General features: G+C 33.8%; 1 protein-coding gene across 7 annotated transcripts in view; it reads right to left on the bottom strand.

The window, feature by feature from the left end:
• PNPLA4 (patatin like domain 4, phospholipase and triacylglycerol lipase) overlaps positions 1-18,337 on the bottom strand; it is a 61,924-nt gene that overhangs the window by 30,559 nt on the left and 13,028 nt on the right. For 5 of the 7 annotated variants that reach the window (XM_074300194.1, XM_074300195.1, XM_074300188.1 and 2 more), the window contains exons 5-6: positions 11,382-11,498; positions 5,282-5,347 (exon numbers count right to left, since the gene is read on the bottom strand). The exons of 1 other annotated variant lie outside the window; for it this stretch is intronic. In XM_074300194.1, the coding sequence (XP_074156295.1) occupies positions 5,282-5,347; positions 11,382-11,498 (183 nt within the window). The remainder of the gene's footprint in view (positions 1-5,281; positions 5,348-11,381; positions 11,499-18,337) is intronic. One more of the 7 variants, XM_074300191.1, reaches the window with a different exon arrangement.

Below are 18,337 nucleotides of genomic sequence, written 5' to 3'. Positions count from 1 at the left end.
CTAGAAGGAGTCTTCATATGCTTAAAGTAGACAAGCCTCTAACTCACCCTAACATGGTTTTTAGCCCATCTGCCAAGATGGTTTTACGAAGTGTGGCTGCTGTGCATGCTATATCTTTTTGTAGCCACAGGTGAGTTGGGTGACACATGAACAGCAAAGGTGGATAAGGAGATCTGAAAATGGCTTTGTTAGCTTTTACACTAAAAAGTGCTAATTCTTCTGAAATACCTCATTTTTTTAGAAATCCCCTTTCTTGATAGCATGAAAATATACTCTGAATCTCCTTTATAAAGATTATATTACCATTAAGCAGTACATGTTATTTGAGTTGTTTTTTTTTCCCCAGCATTAGTAATGAATTTGAAATAATTTATATTTCATTGGCCCACCTTTTTTTTCTGAGTTCAGATAAAATAATATTTTTATTAAGAGGTATTTCACATGTGTTAGTCACCATATCTATCAATATGTAAATTTTCCATAAGAGAAATCATTCATTTTTCACTAGAAAACCCACTTGGATTAGAATCTGTGTTTCTTTTTAAGTTATACAATAACCTCTGAAAGTCAGGTTCTAATTTTTTTTTTAATTTAGTATTTTATTTTTCCCCAGTTACATGTAAAAACAATTTTTAACATTTATTTTTAAGATTCTGAGTTCCAAATTCTCTCCCTTGCTCCCTCCCCATACCCTTCATTGAGAAGGCAATTTGATATAGGTTATGGGGAAAAAATAATCTCCCCAAAATTTCAAAAAAAATTTAATTTAACAAAGTAAGCTTCAATCTATCTTTGGACAGCACCAGTTCTTTCTTTGGGGATGGAGAACAGTTTTTTATCCTAAGTCTTTCACAGTTGAATTGTGTCACTATATTGCTGATAATAGGTAAGTCATTTACAGTTGATCATCTAAAAATATTGCTGTTTCTTTGTACACAGTACATCTCATTACATCAATTCATGTAAGTTTTTCAAAGTTTTTTTTCTGAGATCATCCTAATTAACTGTTACTGATAATTTGTTCAGCCACCCCAATTCATGGGCATCCTTTAATGACCAATTTTTTCCACCAGAAAAATAACTGCTACAAATATTCTTATATAGTTTTTAATCTCTTTTTGGATATAGAGTTAGTAGTGGTATTGCTAGGTTAAAGGCTTTTTACAGTGACTAGAGCATTTTTTCATTATTTCATCTGAAAATTATTCATATCTCGATAATTTATCATTTGGAAAATAGTTCTTATTTTTACAAATTTGACTCAGTTCTCTATATATTTGAGAAATGAGAACCTTTATTCAAAGAAACTTATTTCAGAGTTTTTTTTAGCTACTATTGCTGTTATTTTTCTCCATCACATCCCCCCCCCCTTTTATTCTGTTCTAAGTTCACCCTGTGCTTCCTCAAAATGTTTTGTTTCTGATTACACCCTTCCCCAATCTGCCCTCTCTTCTATCACCTTCCCCTTTTTCCATATTTTATTTCCCTTCTACTTTCCTGCAGGGTAAGAATGATCTCTATATCCAACGGAGTATGTTATTTCCTCTTTGAGCCAATTCTACTGAGAATAAGGTTCACTCACCTAACTCCCCCAACTTTACATCCACTATAAAATCTTTTTCTTGTCCCTTATATTAGATACTTTGCTCTGTTCTACTTCTGTCTTTCCCTCTCCTATGCATTCTTTTCTCACCTCTAAATTTTATTTTTTAGATATCATTCCTTCGTATTCAACTATGCCTTCTATCTACATATACTCCTCCAACTGCCCCAATAATGAGAAAGTTCTTATGAGATATAAGTAACATCTTCCCATGTAGGAATGAAAAGAGTATAACCTTAAGTTCCTATTGATTTTCCTTTCCTATTTATTTTTTGTGTGCTTCTTGAATCTTGTATGTGAAAGTCAAATTCTCTATTTAGCTCTGATCTTTTCATCAGGAATACTTAAAAGTCTTTTATTTCATTGCATATCAATTTTCCTCCTGAAATGATAATACTCAGTTTTTTGGGGTAGGTAATTCTTAGCCCTTTTGCTCTCTAAAATATCGTATTTCAAGCTCTATGATCATGCTTACTGGATAGATAATTCTTGATTGTGATTCTAGCTCCACTGTTCTCTAGAATATTACATTTCAAGCCTTCCACGCCTTTAATATAGAAGCTAAATCTTGTGTTACCCTGCATGGCTCTACAATACTTGAGTTGTTTCTTTCTTACTGCTTGCAATATTTCTCCTTGACTTGAAAGCTCTGGAATTTGGCTATAATTTCCTGGGAATGTTCATTTTGGGATCTCTTTCAGGAGGTGATGGATGGATTCTTTCAATTTTTATTTTACCCACTGGTTCTAGAATATCAGGACAGTTTTCCTTGATAATTTCTTGGAAGATGATATCTAGGTTCATTTTGTAATTATAGATTTCAGGTAGTCCAATAAATTTCAGAGCAACTCTCTTAGACCTATTTTCCATTGTCAATTATTTTTCCAATGAGATATTTCAAATTGTCTGACTTTTTCATCCTTTTGCTTTTGTTTTTTCTTGATTTCTCATAGAGTAACAAGCTTCCATTTGCTCAATTCGAATTTTTAAGGAATTATTATTTTTTTTCTAAGTGAGTTTTTAAACCTCCTTTTCCATTTGGCCAATTTTACTTTTTAAGGAGCATTTTTTCCCCAGTGATTTATTTGTGTCTTTTTTTTTTTTTTTTTTTTTTTTTTTCATTTGGTGAATTCTGCTTTCCAAGGCATTCTTTTTTTTTTTTTTTTTTTTTTATTCATTTTTCCAAATTATCCCCTCCCTCCCTCCACTCCCTCCCCCCAATGGCAGGTAATCCCATATATTTTACATGTGTTACAATATAACCTAGATACAATATATGTGTGTAAATACCATTTTCTTGTTGCACATTAATTATTAGCTTCCGAAGGTATAAGTAACCTGGGTAGATAGACAGTAGTGCTAACAATTTGGATTCACTTCCCAGTGTTCCTTCTCTGGGTATAGTTATTTCTGTCCATCATTGATCAACTGGAAGTGAGTTGGATCTTCTTTATGTTGAAGATTTCCACTTCCATCAGAATACATCCTCATACAGTATTGTTGTTGAAGTGTATAGTGATCTTCTGGTTCTGCTCATTTCACTCAGCAACAGTTGATTTAAGTCTCTCCAAGCCTCTCTGTATTCCTCCTGCTGGTCATTTCTTACAGAGCAATAATATTCCATAACCTTCATATACCACAATTTACCCAACCATTCTCCAACTGATGGACATCCATTCAACTTCCAGTTTCTAGCTACAACAAAAAGAGCTGCCACAAACATTTTGGCACATACAGGTCCCTTTCCACTCTTTAGTATTTCTTTGGGATATAATCCCAATAACAGCAATGCTGGGTCAAAGGGTATGCACAGTTTGACAACTTTTTGAGCATAGTTCCAAATTGCTCTCCAGAATGGCTGGATTCTTTCACAACTCCACCAACAATGTATCAGTGTCCCAGTTTTCCCACATCCCCTCCAACATTCATCATTATTTGTTCCTGTCATTTTAGCCAATCTGACAGGTGTGTAGTGGTATCTCAGAGTTGTCTTAATTTGCATTTCTCTGATCAGTAGTGATTTGGAACACTCTTTCATATGAGTGGAAATAGTTTCAATTTCATCATCTGAGAATTTTTCCAAGGCATTCTTGCCAAAATCATTTGGCTTTTTGAACCTCTCCTAACCATTTGAATAGCCTAATCTGTTTTTTAAGGTATTATTTTCTTCAGTATTTTTTTTGTTTGTTTGTTTCCTTACCAAGCTGTTGATTCATGTTTTATAGTTTTCTTGCATCATTCTCATTTCTCTCCCAATTTTTCTTCTACTTCTTGTGCTCAATTTTCAAATTCTTTTCCATGATCAGAAACCAATTCATGTTTTCTTGGAGTCTCTGAATAAGAGCTTTGAGTGTGTGTTATGAACTTTCTTTTCACCATGGTAACTTTATGGTCAGAATTTTTTTTCTGTGGTTTGCTCATTTTTCTTTACTAAAATGGAGTTCTGATTTCAGGGTAAAGTATGCACTGCCCCAAATTTCAGGGATTTTGTGTGGCTGTTTTTAAGAGCTACTTCTAAGGAGTTGTAATTTTCATTTCTTTCAAAGTAATTTGATCTAAAAAGAGGTGAGTTTATTACTTTCCTAGCCTATGCCTATGCTTTGGTCTGTGAGTAACCACAAGTACTCTCTTCTACTATGGATCTGTGAGGAAGATCTCTGATCTGCGAGGAAGATCTCTGATCTGCTAGTGTTCATCTGGCCCTGGGACTGCCACCCAAAACTGCAATCCAGATCTGAGTAAGGGCTACACAACGAAATTATGCCCCCAGTGCCAGCAAAAAGATCTTTGTAATCTCCTTCTGACCACTTTTTACTTCTTTATTCCTTTGTGACCTGAGAACTCTGGAAGCAGCCACTACCATAGCTGATTCAGTGGTTCTGAAGGCCTACTCATGGATTGCTGGAGCCTGATTTGTAATGTACTCTCACTCAAGTGTGACAGACCTTTTCTTCTGACCTTGATTCTAATTTGTCTTTAGCCAGGAAATTTATTTCACCTCTATCCTTTTGTGGATTCTGCTGCTCCAAGAATTATTCTATGGCATTATTTAAAAGTGTTCAGAAATATTTTAAGGAGAATTCAGGCAAATCACTGTTTTTTCTCTACTATCTTGGCTCTCTGCCTCTTTCTCCCATCTTATGACAAATTGCACCTACTTTATAAATTGCAGGAAGAGTTAAGGCAGAAAGAATTTGAAGTTCAAACTATTCCTACAGAACACAGTAGTACAAAATAACCTCTTTAAAGATGAGATACTGACTTCAGGAGAATCAACTAAGTTAAACTTTAAGATATTTAAAGCACTGACATACTTATAAACTATAACCACAAAAAATAGAAAAAAATAAACAATATCCAGATGTTTGACATATAAATTTTGTTCATTTCTTTTAGGTAAATGCATTATTTATTTTAAAACATGTATTTCAGGCAGTCACTAATATTAAATAAAATATTTTAAGTTAACATTTTTTTTAATCCTTATACAAAGATGTACAATGTGACTATCCTAGGATTTGAATTTTCTTTTCTTAAAGGAAGGAAACAAAACCATTTATGAATTAATTCATAGAATTGTTTTTTCTTCTTTATACCTTTTAAGACATTTCTAAAACTGAATGTTTCAGGAAAAAATTATTAATATAAGAAATATCTTTGAATATATAAAAATATTACCTCTCCTTTATATTCCACTGCTTTCAGGCCTGCATAAACTGGTACAAAACTGCTAGCCAAGAGAACCTAAATTTATGATAAAGAAACACGTTGTTAAGAAAGACAAGTATTTTCCTTTCCTATAAAGCTTATATTGTTCAATCAATACATTACATTTATTTGAAAAGGACTATGTAGAAAAATACTATATTTTGAGAAAAATGTGTAATTAAAATAAATGTGATGCTTTTTGAATACTTACAAATACTCTAAAGGTAATTTAATTTTGAATTTAAGTTTAACCAGCTCTGTTTAAGTAAAATCAGTGTAAAATAATATTTTCAAATCTAAATATAAGTTCTAATTACATACCATACTTATAAAGCACTGTGCATTTATTTTAAGAGAAACAATTACTTATTGCATTAAAATTATCCCAGCCTCCCAACTAAATCTGATTTATACAATGGATTCTAACCTACAGTCCGAGATACTCTATTGATTTCAACTTGTTACCTGGGGAACAGGTTCTTGTAATTTGGCCAGATTACATTATAAAGTGGTCACTATATATACAAAATAAGTTTTGGTTTTTATTTAATTGAAAAAAGGTTAAAAAAAAAAGATAAGAAACAATTTATATGTTTTATGTTAACATGTTTATAAGTTAAAATATGTTTAATATGTAGTTATTTGTTCAAATATATGTTACCATAAGCATTTTACATGTTTTAAGCATTAATTTTTATGTTTAATGAACTATGTATTTTCAAAAGAGTGTCCCCAATTTTTCAGTTCTCAGGCTGTCCTATTAGAATTTATTCAACCTAAAATATAAGCAAATTCTGAACTCAACCAACATTTATAACATTTTTTCTATGGAGAAATATATTACAAATTCCAATTTATGAACTATCAATTTGGATTTTAAACTTCGATAATTTATGTTCCTGTTTATCATTTTTATATATATATATATATCCTCTTCCCAATAATATTATTATGGATTTTTTGGTCCAGACCTGTGACTTCATTAGTTTATAGACCAGTGGGTAAATAAACTTCTACTAATGCAAACAGGAATTGCTTTGTGATTTTAAGGCTTATAGAGAATTTCCAGGAGTTAAGTAATTTGCTCAAGTTATATTTCTGAACTTGAACTCAACTCTTCCTGGTTATGTGTCTGTCTATCCACTATATCATACTAACTTTACCTAGGGTATTATTAATAAACACTTTCCCTCATCATGACCCCATTTCAAAATCTTCTCAATTCGAATATAGAAACAAGACTCCCTTGGCTTCTATATACAGCTTTGAAGGCCTGTCAATTTTTTTGAGTAGGAAGAGCAAAAGATTCAAATGGGGGTTTCTTCATAGGGCATTGCAAGGTCAAAGGGAGGACCATGGCTGCAAGACTAAAGGCAACTCCTATGGAGCATCCCACTCTACTAGAAAGTGACTTTCAGAAAGTTAAATTCTATTACTAACAAATTCCTCTATTAATATTTTTTAAATACTAGGAATATAGGGGACAGCCAATCATATAGGTAGGTTCTTTATAAGGCAGATATTTATAAGGTAGAGGCTATCAGAATACAGTCATTTTATAATTTTAGACAATTTTTTTTACTAACCTATATGTTCACTAGGAAAATGAAAATGTTTTAATCTGAAACTACATTTCCAGTGTGACAGTATTTACTTTTTTTTTTCTCTGTACTGCAAATATAGTGCCAGATGTTATAGCAATCTAATGTAAGATTGGTAAATTTTACACAAAATGAAGCAAATGCAGCACATCTTTAAAGAGTTTTGAATTTAAATGTTTCAACATTAATTCTGAAATATGTCATAGTATGACATATTGCCTATACTAATTTAAAAAATAATAACATGTATTACAGGTGCTATTCCACATCTAAAATTCTCACAATAGTCTTTTCCAAGGAGTCTTGTCTTTTCATTATGTGGAAAAAATATTTAAGCTTCAGCTTCCATATTGGTCCTTCTAATGAAGTATAGGCAGATACTACCAAAAACTTATACTACACTTATACCTCATGACCAGTTTGATAATTCTAAGAGTAAGGAGTAATTCAAAATTACCCATGGATATCTTCAAATGGGTAAGTTTAACAAGTGTTGAACACTTCTACTAAGGCTATTTATTTTATATAAGAAGAGATGGATGCAAAATGTACACCAGTAAGTAAAATAACAGGCTGGTAGTAAGAGAGGTGAAGTCAGAGAATTCCCAGAATATTTGAAGTGGGAAGAGAGTACTTTCCACTGGAGGGATTAAGGGACATAAAAATAGAAGGCTGTACCTGAGCTAAATTGTGAAGGAAGGCATTTCTACTTGAAGATTAAATAAGTATAAAAAAGTTTCATAGAATTATATATCTAGAATTGTTTGAACTCTTCTATTCATTATGTTAAAAATATAGGAAGTTTTAATAATCCTTAGAGTCAATGGTCAAACCAGACTTCCTTTGTTTCCCACAATAGGAATGTTTTTCTTAAAAAGAAACAAAAATGTCCCTGGGACTTGACTGTCTAGAGAAGCTAAATGCCACTGAATCCTTGCTTACATATTCTATTGTGGACTGATGGATGAATGTCATGAACAGTGGTTGGGGTAGGAAATGTCATAAAGTTTGTTTCTGAAAACAAGTCAGTTTTCTGAGGCTCTCCTGCTTGTATTCAGAATGCCCCCTAATGTCCAAACAGAATTATGTCCTTGCTCTAACCTCACAGACTTAGAGAATTTTAGAGCTACCTTTATTTTTAAATGTTTATGAATCTTCATCATCTGTATTAATGCATTAAAGTAGTGTCAAAATAATATAGTGCTTGTTAATTCAAAAAATCATTTCTTAGTTTTAGGATGCACTAAATGATTTTAAAAATTCACTTTATCTAGTTAAATTTTATATAAGACTGCTATTAATTCTAAATATTAAAATTAATATTAGGCAGAATTCCCTAAAGACAAACTGATGAAAAGCAGCCCAGAATTTTATCTAAGATTTAAAGTTGATTGTAATTAACTTACAGAATAAAGGAAAGTTCCTCAGCATTACTGAACTTGGGTAGAGGAATTTACAAGAATTAAAAATAAAGTAAAAGAAAAAAATTGTAACTTAAGGAATGCAAAGGAAAAAATTTTAGTTGAGAGGAACCTGACATAGTATGACCTGCTCCAGCATGGAATCTCCTTCTCTTGTTCCCAGAGGACCTGAGGCTTCTCTTTTGTATTGATTAATACTGATTAGTATGAATATATCTAATACAATGTTATTTCATCTCTTAAACTTAAAATTACAAGATTAGTTGCATTCAAAATCAAGACATGGTTAATTTTTTTTTCTGAGGCTTTGAAACTCAGGCTATCATTTTATTGATAGAAAAAAGAATTTATTACATAACAGGGTTTTTTTTTCATGTTCTTAGAAATATGCTAATTTCACAGAACAACCTGGGTTAAAATTCATCTACTTATATATATTTAAAATGAATATTTCATTGATTATAGTGATATAAATTCTCAAAATTAATCTCAAAGAAAATCTCTTTTCCATACATGGACATATTAATTTGTAAATGAGCAAGATAACAAGCAATCTGATATAGGATATAAATGTACAATTATTTTAAACATGTTTCCATATTAATCATGTTGTGAAAGAATAATCTGAAAAAGAAAAAAACATGAGAAAGAAAAGGCAAAAAAAAAGGTGAAAATACTAAAATGCAGATGATATTTTCTATCTCAAGTTTATTGGAATTGTCTTGGATCACTGAAATGCTGAGGAGATCCTATGTCTTTCATAGTTCATCATCACATAATCTTGCTTTTACTGTGTGCAATGTTTTCCTGGTTCCTCTCACTTCACTCTGTATCAGTTCAGGTATCTCCAGGCTTCTCTGAAATCAGCCTGTTCATCATGAAAATGGCTAAATTTAAATTAATCTTAAGTTAATGAGATCACATATGAAGGAAAATATTATGAAGTTGTCTAGAACACCTTCTGTTGCTCTTTGGCTACTCCTGGCACATGTCTAATTTATCTTGCTTAACCTTTAAAGTTTTGTTTTTTTTAAATGAACTTAGCTAAAAGGCAGTTCCATAAAACTCATGCCCTTTATCTCACATTCAGGGGGTTTAATTAAAAAAAAAAGTCAATATTGGGGAGGAGGGAAGAAAATATGGTAGAGCAAAGAAAACGTTTTATACTATGTAGAATGACAAAATCTAGAAGGGTTCCTGTAAATCCCATGTAAGTAAAGGAGAACTTAATTAGACCTAAATCATGAAAACAAAATAACAAATAAAAGATCCAAATTTTCATTTTAGAATCTCACAAAGATGTATTAAGCACCAATTGATGCAAGGCACTAAGAATAAAAGACAGATCCAATAAAAACCTTGCTTTCAAGTATTAATCTAATGGGACAGGGTAAGTAATAAAAACACTGAGCACAAATAATTAGGATATTCAAAGTCCAAAATGAAATCATGTTAATCTGAGAAACTCAAGAAATGCTTCACAGAAGGATAGAAATTGAGATAGGCCTTAAAAGAAAGATTTCAATAAGTAGATGTAGAAGTGGGGGAAGGAATGGAAGAAGATAAAAAAGCAAAGAGTAGTCCATTTTGGCTAAAAAACAAAACCAGGTAAAGTGAAATAATATGAAATAATACTAAAAATGTATATTGAAGTCTTGAAGTCAGACTTATGTAGATCTTGAATGTAAAAATTAAAAATTTATATTGGATTTAACAAATGCTGAGAAATCACTGATTATTTTTAGTACTGGGCTAGTGTGTGCAGTGCAATACCTCAGGACCATTCCTTGGGCAATGTTATGAAGAATTAAAGAGAAGATAGACTTGTGCCAAGAAGTCCAGTTATTATATTATTACATATAATAAACAACATGATAGTCCAACTAGGATGTCTGGAAGAGGGGAAAGGAAGAGATAAATATAAAACAAAAGGATGAGTTGGACTTAGTTAATACAGACAATTCTCACTTTGTATAAATGGGCCCATCTATAGCATACAATAATTTTATGCAATGTGAATTTGTCCCTAACCACTCACTTTAACACAGGCATAAACAAAATAATATTTTTAAGTCATAAAAAGTACTAAAATACAGACATATTAAATACTGTATCATGATAATAAACAGAATTATAAAAGAAAAATTAATGAAAAAGCATACATAGTACTGTGCAGTTAACAAAAGTTATATTGTCCCTTTTCTCCACCTACTGCTCCTAGCCTTTATAATTGGTGGTTGGCAGCACAACTTTTTTATGAAGCTGTTGAGAAAAGTTTGGACAGTGGTACTCTTTTTTTTTTTTCCCCTTATATGTCTGACAATTAGTTTTTGAACTTTTAAAAATCTTGATGCATTTAGATCCATCTTTTTCAATACAAGAAAAAAAAATCACTCAAATGATGAAAATTGTTAGGATTACAAGGTGATAACTCAGGTTGTCTGGGCAATTCTCTAGCTCAGAATTCACACCTTTGGTTCAGGCCTTTAAGGGGAGTTTACACCTTTGGACTTCTGAAGAGGAGTTTACATATTTAAACACCTTTAAAAGGAGCAAGTTCATTGGCTGTGGGAGTTCTCACAGGCCCATTCTCTGGGAGGATAAAAGAGGCAGCATTGAGCCTGGAGTCGAGTCTGGCTGGGATTGAATTGAGACAGCAGTCTGGAAGGATAACTAAGAGAAGACGGACCTTTACAATTTGGCGCCTAACGTGGGGCAAAGACTTTTGCTTATCCTGACAAGGATTTATATTCTGAGCGCTTCACAGGAGCTAGCCTGGACCTTCACAGAAAATGTTTTGCCAACTGTTGCACTGTGAAACTTTTTGGTTAAGCCTCAGGTCCTGAAGCTTCCCTTTCTTCTAAAATCTTTGTAGCTTGCATGTCAGATTCTCATTCAAAAACTTCATCTGGGGGCGGAGCCAAGATGGCGGAGAAGATACACGCCACTGTGTAAGCTCCTTTCTTCCCTCACAACCAACTAGATTTAATCAGCCTCAGAAATAGCGCTGGACTGATAGAATCCACAAGGACTGGAAGCACGACTTACCAGCTGAAGAGAATCTGGAGTTTCAGCAGGAAAGGTCAGCTCCCAGGGGAGGAAGAAGAGAGTCCAGCGCAGACAGTGGGGTAGTGGCACACTGTGCCGGTCGCGCTGGGGAGGGCTCTGGGATCAGAGAAGCCACTGAGATAGAAGAATCTGGCACAGGCTGTTAGCTCTTCTCTGCTTATAAAACAGCAGTTCAGAAGAGAAATCAAAGCCACTTTAAAATTTAAAACTAGATTGGATCTTCCTGGATCCCAGGGGTGACTCAGCAGATCTTGGCACTGGGGGTGTGGCCTACATAGGCAATCCAGGCTTTTACCTCAGGGTAGTTAAGAGATTGAAGAGTGGGTGGGGCGGTAACTCATAATTCCTGGCTCGGCTGGCTGGAGGCTGTAGAACGGAAGGCCCAGAGAAGCGGAACCTTTGAAACTGAGGTTTCTGGCAGACACTTCCCAATTTGAGCGCAGGGGCTTTTCACATCACCTGCTGCAGACATCCATGCCCCACCGGGACGCATAGGCTAGGCTTTGAGTCTCCTTTACTGTTCAGTCTCAACCTCAGGGAAGCCGCTAAAACACAGCGCCCTCAGGGCACAGCAGTGCTAGTCACCTCTGGGGCACTTCCAGGGAGGGGGTGGGGAACCCTCTCCCAGAGCTCTCTCTTAGCTCAGGCGGAGGGGCCGCTGCATCTATCCAGTCTGGGAGGAAGCTGGTAAAGAAATAAATAAATAATTTCCTACCCCAGGGACAGACCCCAAAAGATTTTTTAAGTATGAGCAAGAAGCCCAAAAAAACCATAGATTCCTTCTACACAGAGAAAGAGCGGGTATCCAACCCCGAGGAAGTTAACAGCAGAGAGTCAGCAGATAACAACCTAAAGGGGAACGATTCCTGCCCCCATCACATAACTCTCTCCTTGAAGAGACTATTAAAAAGTTAAGAGAGTTTGAAGAAAAATGGGGAAAGGAAAGAGAAGCTATGAAATTGGAGTTGGAAAAAATAAAGAATTCACAGGAGATGCAGGGAAACAAAATTAGTGAATGAGAAAAGGTAAAAAAATCACAGGAAAGTAGGATTTCTGAATTAGAGAAGATAAAAAAAGTCCCAAGAAAATAGGATTTCTGAATTGGAAAAAGAAAATAATTCTCAAAAAAAAAAAAAATTAGGGAAATGGAAAAAAATTCAATAGAGCAAAATAACTCATTTAAAAATGAAATTGGGCATTTACATAAAGAACTAAAAACTGTGAATGAAGAAAATAACTCCTTAAAAGTCAGGATGGAACAAATAGAAATGAATGATTCATTGAGAACCCAAGAATCAGTCAAACAAAACAAAAAAAATGAAAAGCTGGAGAATAAAGTCAAATACTTAGTGGGAAAATCTATAGACCTGGAAAATAGATCTAGGAGAGATAGTCTGCAGATCATTGGACTTCCCGAAAACTATGACCAAAAAAAGAGCCTAGATTCTATTTTACAGGAAATTATCAAAGAGAACTGTCCAGATATAATAGAAACAGAGGGGAAAGTAGATGTTGAAAGAATTCATCGAACTCCTTCTGAAATAGACCCTAAAAAAAGAACACCACGGAATATTGTGGCTAAGCTGCAGAATTACCACACAAAGGAGAAAATCCTGCAAACAGCTAGAAAAAAACAATTTAAATACCAAGGTGCCACAATAAGGGTCACACAAGATCTGGCTGCCTCCACATTAAAAGATAGAAGGGCCTGGAACCTGATATTCCGAAAGGCAAAAGATCAAGGATTGCAACCAAGAATAAACTACCCAGCTAAGTTTAGCATCTTTTTCCATGGAAGAAGATGGTCATTCAATGAAATAGAGGAATTCCATATGTTTCTAAGAAAAAAAACAGACTTAAACAAAAAATTTGATCTACATCCACAAGACTGAAGAGAAATAGAAAAAAGGTACACAGAACCCTTGAGAACTATATCTCTGTTGTGGGTATATAGAAAGTACGCATGGATAATTTGATTTTACTGATATAAAATAATTGTCATATTTGTTTTTCAGAGAATTCTCTCTCACCTCATTAAAAGGGGGGGAGAGGAAAAGGGAAAAGGAAAAGGAGAATAAGGGAAGGGACGTGGAGGGAGGGGGGAGGGATACCAAAAAAAAAAAAAAAAAAAAGAGAGGGCTGTGCGTCACAAGGGTGGGTTTATAAATTGAATATTGGGGAAGGGGTTCAGGGGGGGTCAAGGGAAAAAGCATAATCTGGGGATAATATGATGGCAGGAAATACAGAATTAGTAATTTTAACTGTAAACGTGAATGGGATGAACGCTCCCATCAAACGGAGACAGATAGCAGACTGGATCAAAAATCAGAACCCTACAATATGTTGTTTACAGGAAACACACTTAAAGCAGGGAGATACATATAGAGTAAAGGTAAAAGGTTGGAGCAGAATCTATTATGCTTCAGGTAAAGCCAAAAAAGCAGGGGTAGTTATCCTTATCTCAGATCAAGCAAAAGCAGAAGTTGATCTAATTAAAAGAGATAAGGAAGGAAACTATATCCTGCTGAAAGGTAGCATAAATAATGAAGCCATATCGATACTAAACATATATGCACCAAGTGGTATAGTATCTAACTTTCTAAAGGAAAAGTTAAGAGAGTTGCAAGAAGAAATAGACATTAAAACTATAATAGTGGGAGATCTCAACCTTGCACTCTCAGATTTAGACAAATCAAACTACAAAACAAACAAGAAAGAAATTAAAAAAGTAAATAGAACATTAGAAAAACTAGGTATGATAGACCTTTGGAGAAAACTGAATGGCAATAGAAAGGAATATACTTTCTTCTCAGCAGTTCATGGATCCTATACAAAAATTGACCATATATTAGGACATAAAGATCTCAAAATTAAATGTAGGAAGGCAGAAATAATAAATGCCTTCTTCTCAGACCACAATGCAATAAAAGCTACATTCAGTAAAAAGTTAGGGATAAAAAGACCAAAAAGTAATTGGAAACTGAATAATCTCATCTTAAAGAATGACTGGGTGAAAGAGCAAATTATAGAAACAATTAATAATTTCACCCAAGATAATGACAATGATGAAACATCATACCAAAATCTGTGGGATGCAGCTAAAGTAGTAATAAGGGGAAATTTTTATATCTTTAGAGGCTTATTTGAAGAAAATAGAGAAAGAGAAGATTAACGAATTGGGCTTGCAACTTAAAAGGCTAGAAAAAGACCAAATTAAAAACCCCCAACCAAAAATTAAACTTGAAATACAAAAATTAAAAGGAGAAATTAATAATATTGAAAGTAAAAAAACTATTGAATTAATAAATAAAACCAAGAGTTGGTTTTATGAAAAAGCCAATAAAATAGATAAACCTTTGGTAAATCTGATCAGAAAAAAGAAAGAGGAAAATCAAATTGTTAGTCTTACAAATGAAAAGGGGGATCTTTCCACCAATGAAGAGGAAATTAGAGAAATAATAAGGAGTTACTGTGCCCAACTTTATGCCAATAAATTTGATAACTTAAGTGAAATGGATGACTTCCTCCAAAAATATAGGCTTCCTAGATTAACAGAGGAGGAAATAAATTGCTTAAATAGTCCCATTTCAGAAAAAGAAATAGAACAAACTATTAATCAACTCCCCAGGAAAAAATCCCCTGGACCAGATGGATTTACATGTGAATTCTATCAAACATTTAAAGAACAATTAGCCCCAATGCTATATAAACTATTTGAAAAAATAGGGAATGAAGGAGTCCTACCAAACTCCTTTTATGACACAGACATGGTACTGATACCTAAACGAGGTCGATCAAAAACTGAGAAAGAAAATTTTAGACCAATTTCCTTAATGAATATTGATGCTAAAATCTTAAATAAGATATTAGCAAAAAGACTTTAGAAAATCATCCCCAGGATAATACACTATGATCAAGTAGGATTCATACCAGGAATGCAGGGCTGGTTTAATATTAGGAAAACTATTAGTATAATTGACCATATTAATAATCAAATTAATAAAAACCATATGATCATCTCAATAGATGCAGAAAAAGCATTTGACAAAATCCAACATCCATTCCTACTAAAAACTCTTGAGAGTATAGGAATAAATGGATTATTCCTTAGAATAATCAGGAGCATATATTTAAGACCTTCAGTAAGCATAATATGCAATAGAAATAAACTACAACCTTTCCCAGTAAGATCAGGAGTGAAACAAGGTTGCCCACTATCACCATTACTATTCAATATAGTACTAGAAACGCTAGCCTTGGCATAAGAGCCGAGAAAGAGATTCAAGGAATTAGAGTAGGAAATGAGGAAATCAAACTATCACTCTTTGCAGATGACATGATGGTGTACTTAGAGAACCCCAAAGACTCTGCTAAAAAGCTATTAGAAAGAATTCAGAATTTTAGCAAAGTGGCAGGATACAAAATAAATCCACATAAATCCTCAGCATTTTTATATATCACCAACAAAATGCAACAGCAAGAGATACAAAGAGAAATTCCATTCCAAACAAATGTTGAGAGTGTAAAGTATTTGGGAATCCATCTACCAAAGAATAGTCAGGAATTATATGAGAAAAATTACAAAACACTTGCCACAAAAATAAAGTCAGATTTAAATAATTGGAAAGACATTCAGTGCTCTTGGATAGGCCGAGCAAATATAATAAAGATGACAATACTCCCCAAACTAATCTATTTATTTAGTGCTATACCAATCAGACTCCCAAGAAACTATTTCAATGACCTCGAAAAAATAACAACAAAATTCATATGGAAGAATAAAAGGTCGAGAATTGCAAGGGAACTAATGAAAAAAAAGTCAGAGGAAGGTGGTCTAAATGTACCTGATCTAAAGCTTTATTATATAGCAGCAGTCACCAAAACCATTTGGTATTGCCTAAGACATAGACCAGTCGATCAGTGAAACAGATTAGATACAAAGGACAAAAAAGGATACATCTATAGCAATCTAATCTTTGACAAACCCAAAGACACCAACATTAGGGACAAAAATTCATTATTCGGAAGAAACTGTTGGGAAAACTGGAAATTAGTATGGCAGAAATTAGATATGGACCCACACTTAACACCATATACCAAGATAAGATCAAAATGGGTCCATGATTTAGGCATAAAGAATGAGATCATAAATAGATTAGAGGAACAGAGAATAGTCTACCTCTCAGACCTGTGGAGGAGGAAGGAATTTATGACCAGAGGAGAATTAGAGATCATTATTGATCACAAAATAGAAGATTTTGATTACATTAAACTAAAAAGTTTCTGTACAAACAATACTAATGCAAACAAGATTAGAAGGGAAGTAACAAATTGGGAAAATATTTTTAAAAGGAAAGGTTCTGACAAAGGTCTCATTTCCAAAATATATAGAGAACTGACCCTGATTTATAGGAAACCAAACCATTCTCCAATTGATAAATGGTCTAGGGATATGAACAGACAATTCTCAGATGATGAAATTGAAACTATTTCCACTCATATGAAAGAGTGTTCCAAATCACTACTGATCAGAGAGATGCAAATTAAGACAACTCTGAGATACCACTACACACCTGTCAGATTGGCTAAAATGACAGGAACAAATAATGATGAATGTTGGAGGGGATGTGGGGAAACTGGGACACTGATACATTGTTGGTGGAGTTGTGAAAGAATCCAGCCATTCTGGAGAGCAATTTGGAACTATGCCCAAAAAGTTGTCAAACTGTGCATACCCTTTGACCTAGCATTGCTGTTATTGGGATTATATCCCAAAGAAATACTAAAGAGTGGAAAGGGACCTGTATGTGCCAAAATGTTTGTGGCAGCTCTTTTTGTTGTAGCTAGAAACTGGAAGTTGAATGGATGTCCATCAGTTGGAGAATGGTTGGGTAAATTGTGGTATATGAAGGTTATGGAATATTATTGCTCTGTAAGAAATGACCAGCAGGAGGAATACAGAGAGGCTTGGAGAGACTTAAATCAACTGTTGCTGAGTGAAATGAGCAGAACCAGAAGATCACTATACACTTCAACAACAATACTGTATGAGGATGTATTCTGATGGAAGTGGAAATCTTCAACATAAAGAAGATCCAACTCACTTCCAGTTGATCAATGATGGACAGAAATAACTATACCCAGAGAAGGAACACTGGGAAGCGAATCCAAATTGTTAGCACTGCTGTCTATGTACCCAGGTTACTTATAACTTCGGAAGCTAATAATTAATGTGCAACAGGAAAATGGTATTTTCACACATATATTGTATCTAGGTTGTATTGTAACACATGTAAAATATATGGGATTACCTGCCATCGGGGGGAGGGAGTGGAGGGAGGGAGGGGATAATTTGGAAAAATGAATTAAAAAAAAAAAAAAAAAACTTCATCTGAATTTCTTTCAAAATTCTTTATGTAAAATCAAATTTATATAATTTGAATTTATGTAAAGCAAGAATTGTCTGAAATTAAATGGGGGGAGGAAAGGCAAAGAAGCATCAAAGGTGATTGATTCCAAGAATATAAATCTAAAATTGTGGTATCCTTAATAAAAATAGAAATGTTAGTGGGAAAAAGATAGGTTTCAAAGATAAGATGAGTTCAGGTTTTAACATTATTGAATCTAAAATTCTGGCAGAAATCTAGGAAGTGATGGCTATCATACCACTAGAGATATGAGACTAGGAATATGGAAAATTAAGAGTTGTAAAAATAGATTTAGAGTAATAAAACTGAGTAAGTTCACATCAAATGTCTGCAACAAAGTCGAAAGAGAGATAATCTGCTAGGAGTAAAGATAGTTTTATGAAGTAAGGAACATTAAAAGAGAAAATGGGATTTTGAACAGCTATGGTAGAGATTCTGAAGCACAGAAATTCAGAGCTGGAAGGAATTTCAGTGGTCATGTGAACCAAATGATGCCTAAAAAAGAAT

Source organism: Sminthopsis crassicaudata, chromosome 3 (assembly GCF_048593235.1).
Source record: "Sminthopsis crassicaudata isolate SCR6 chromosome 3, ASM4859323v1, whole genome shotgun sequence".
Taxonomy (NCBI): domain Eukaryota; kingdom Metazoa; phylum Chordata; class Mammalia; order Dasyuromorphia; family Dasyuridae; genus Sminthopsis; species Sminthopsis crassicaudata.
This window is presented reverse-complemented; position numbering and strand designations above follow the sequence as displayed.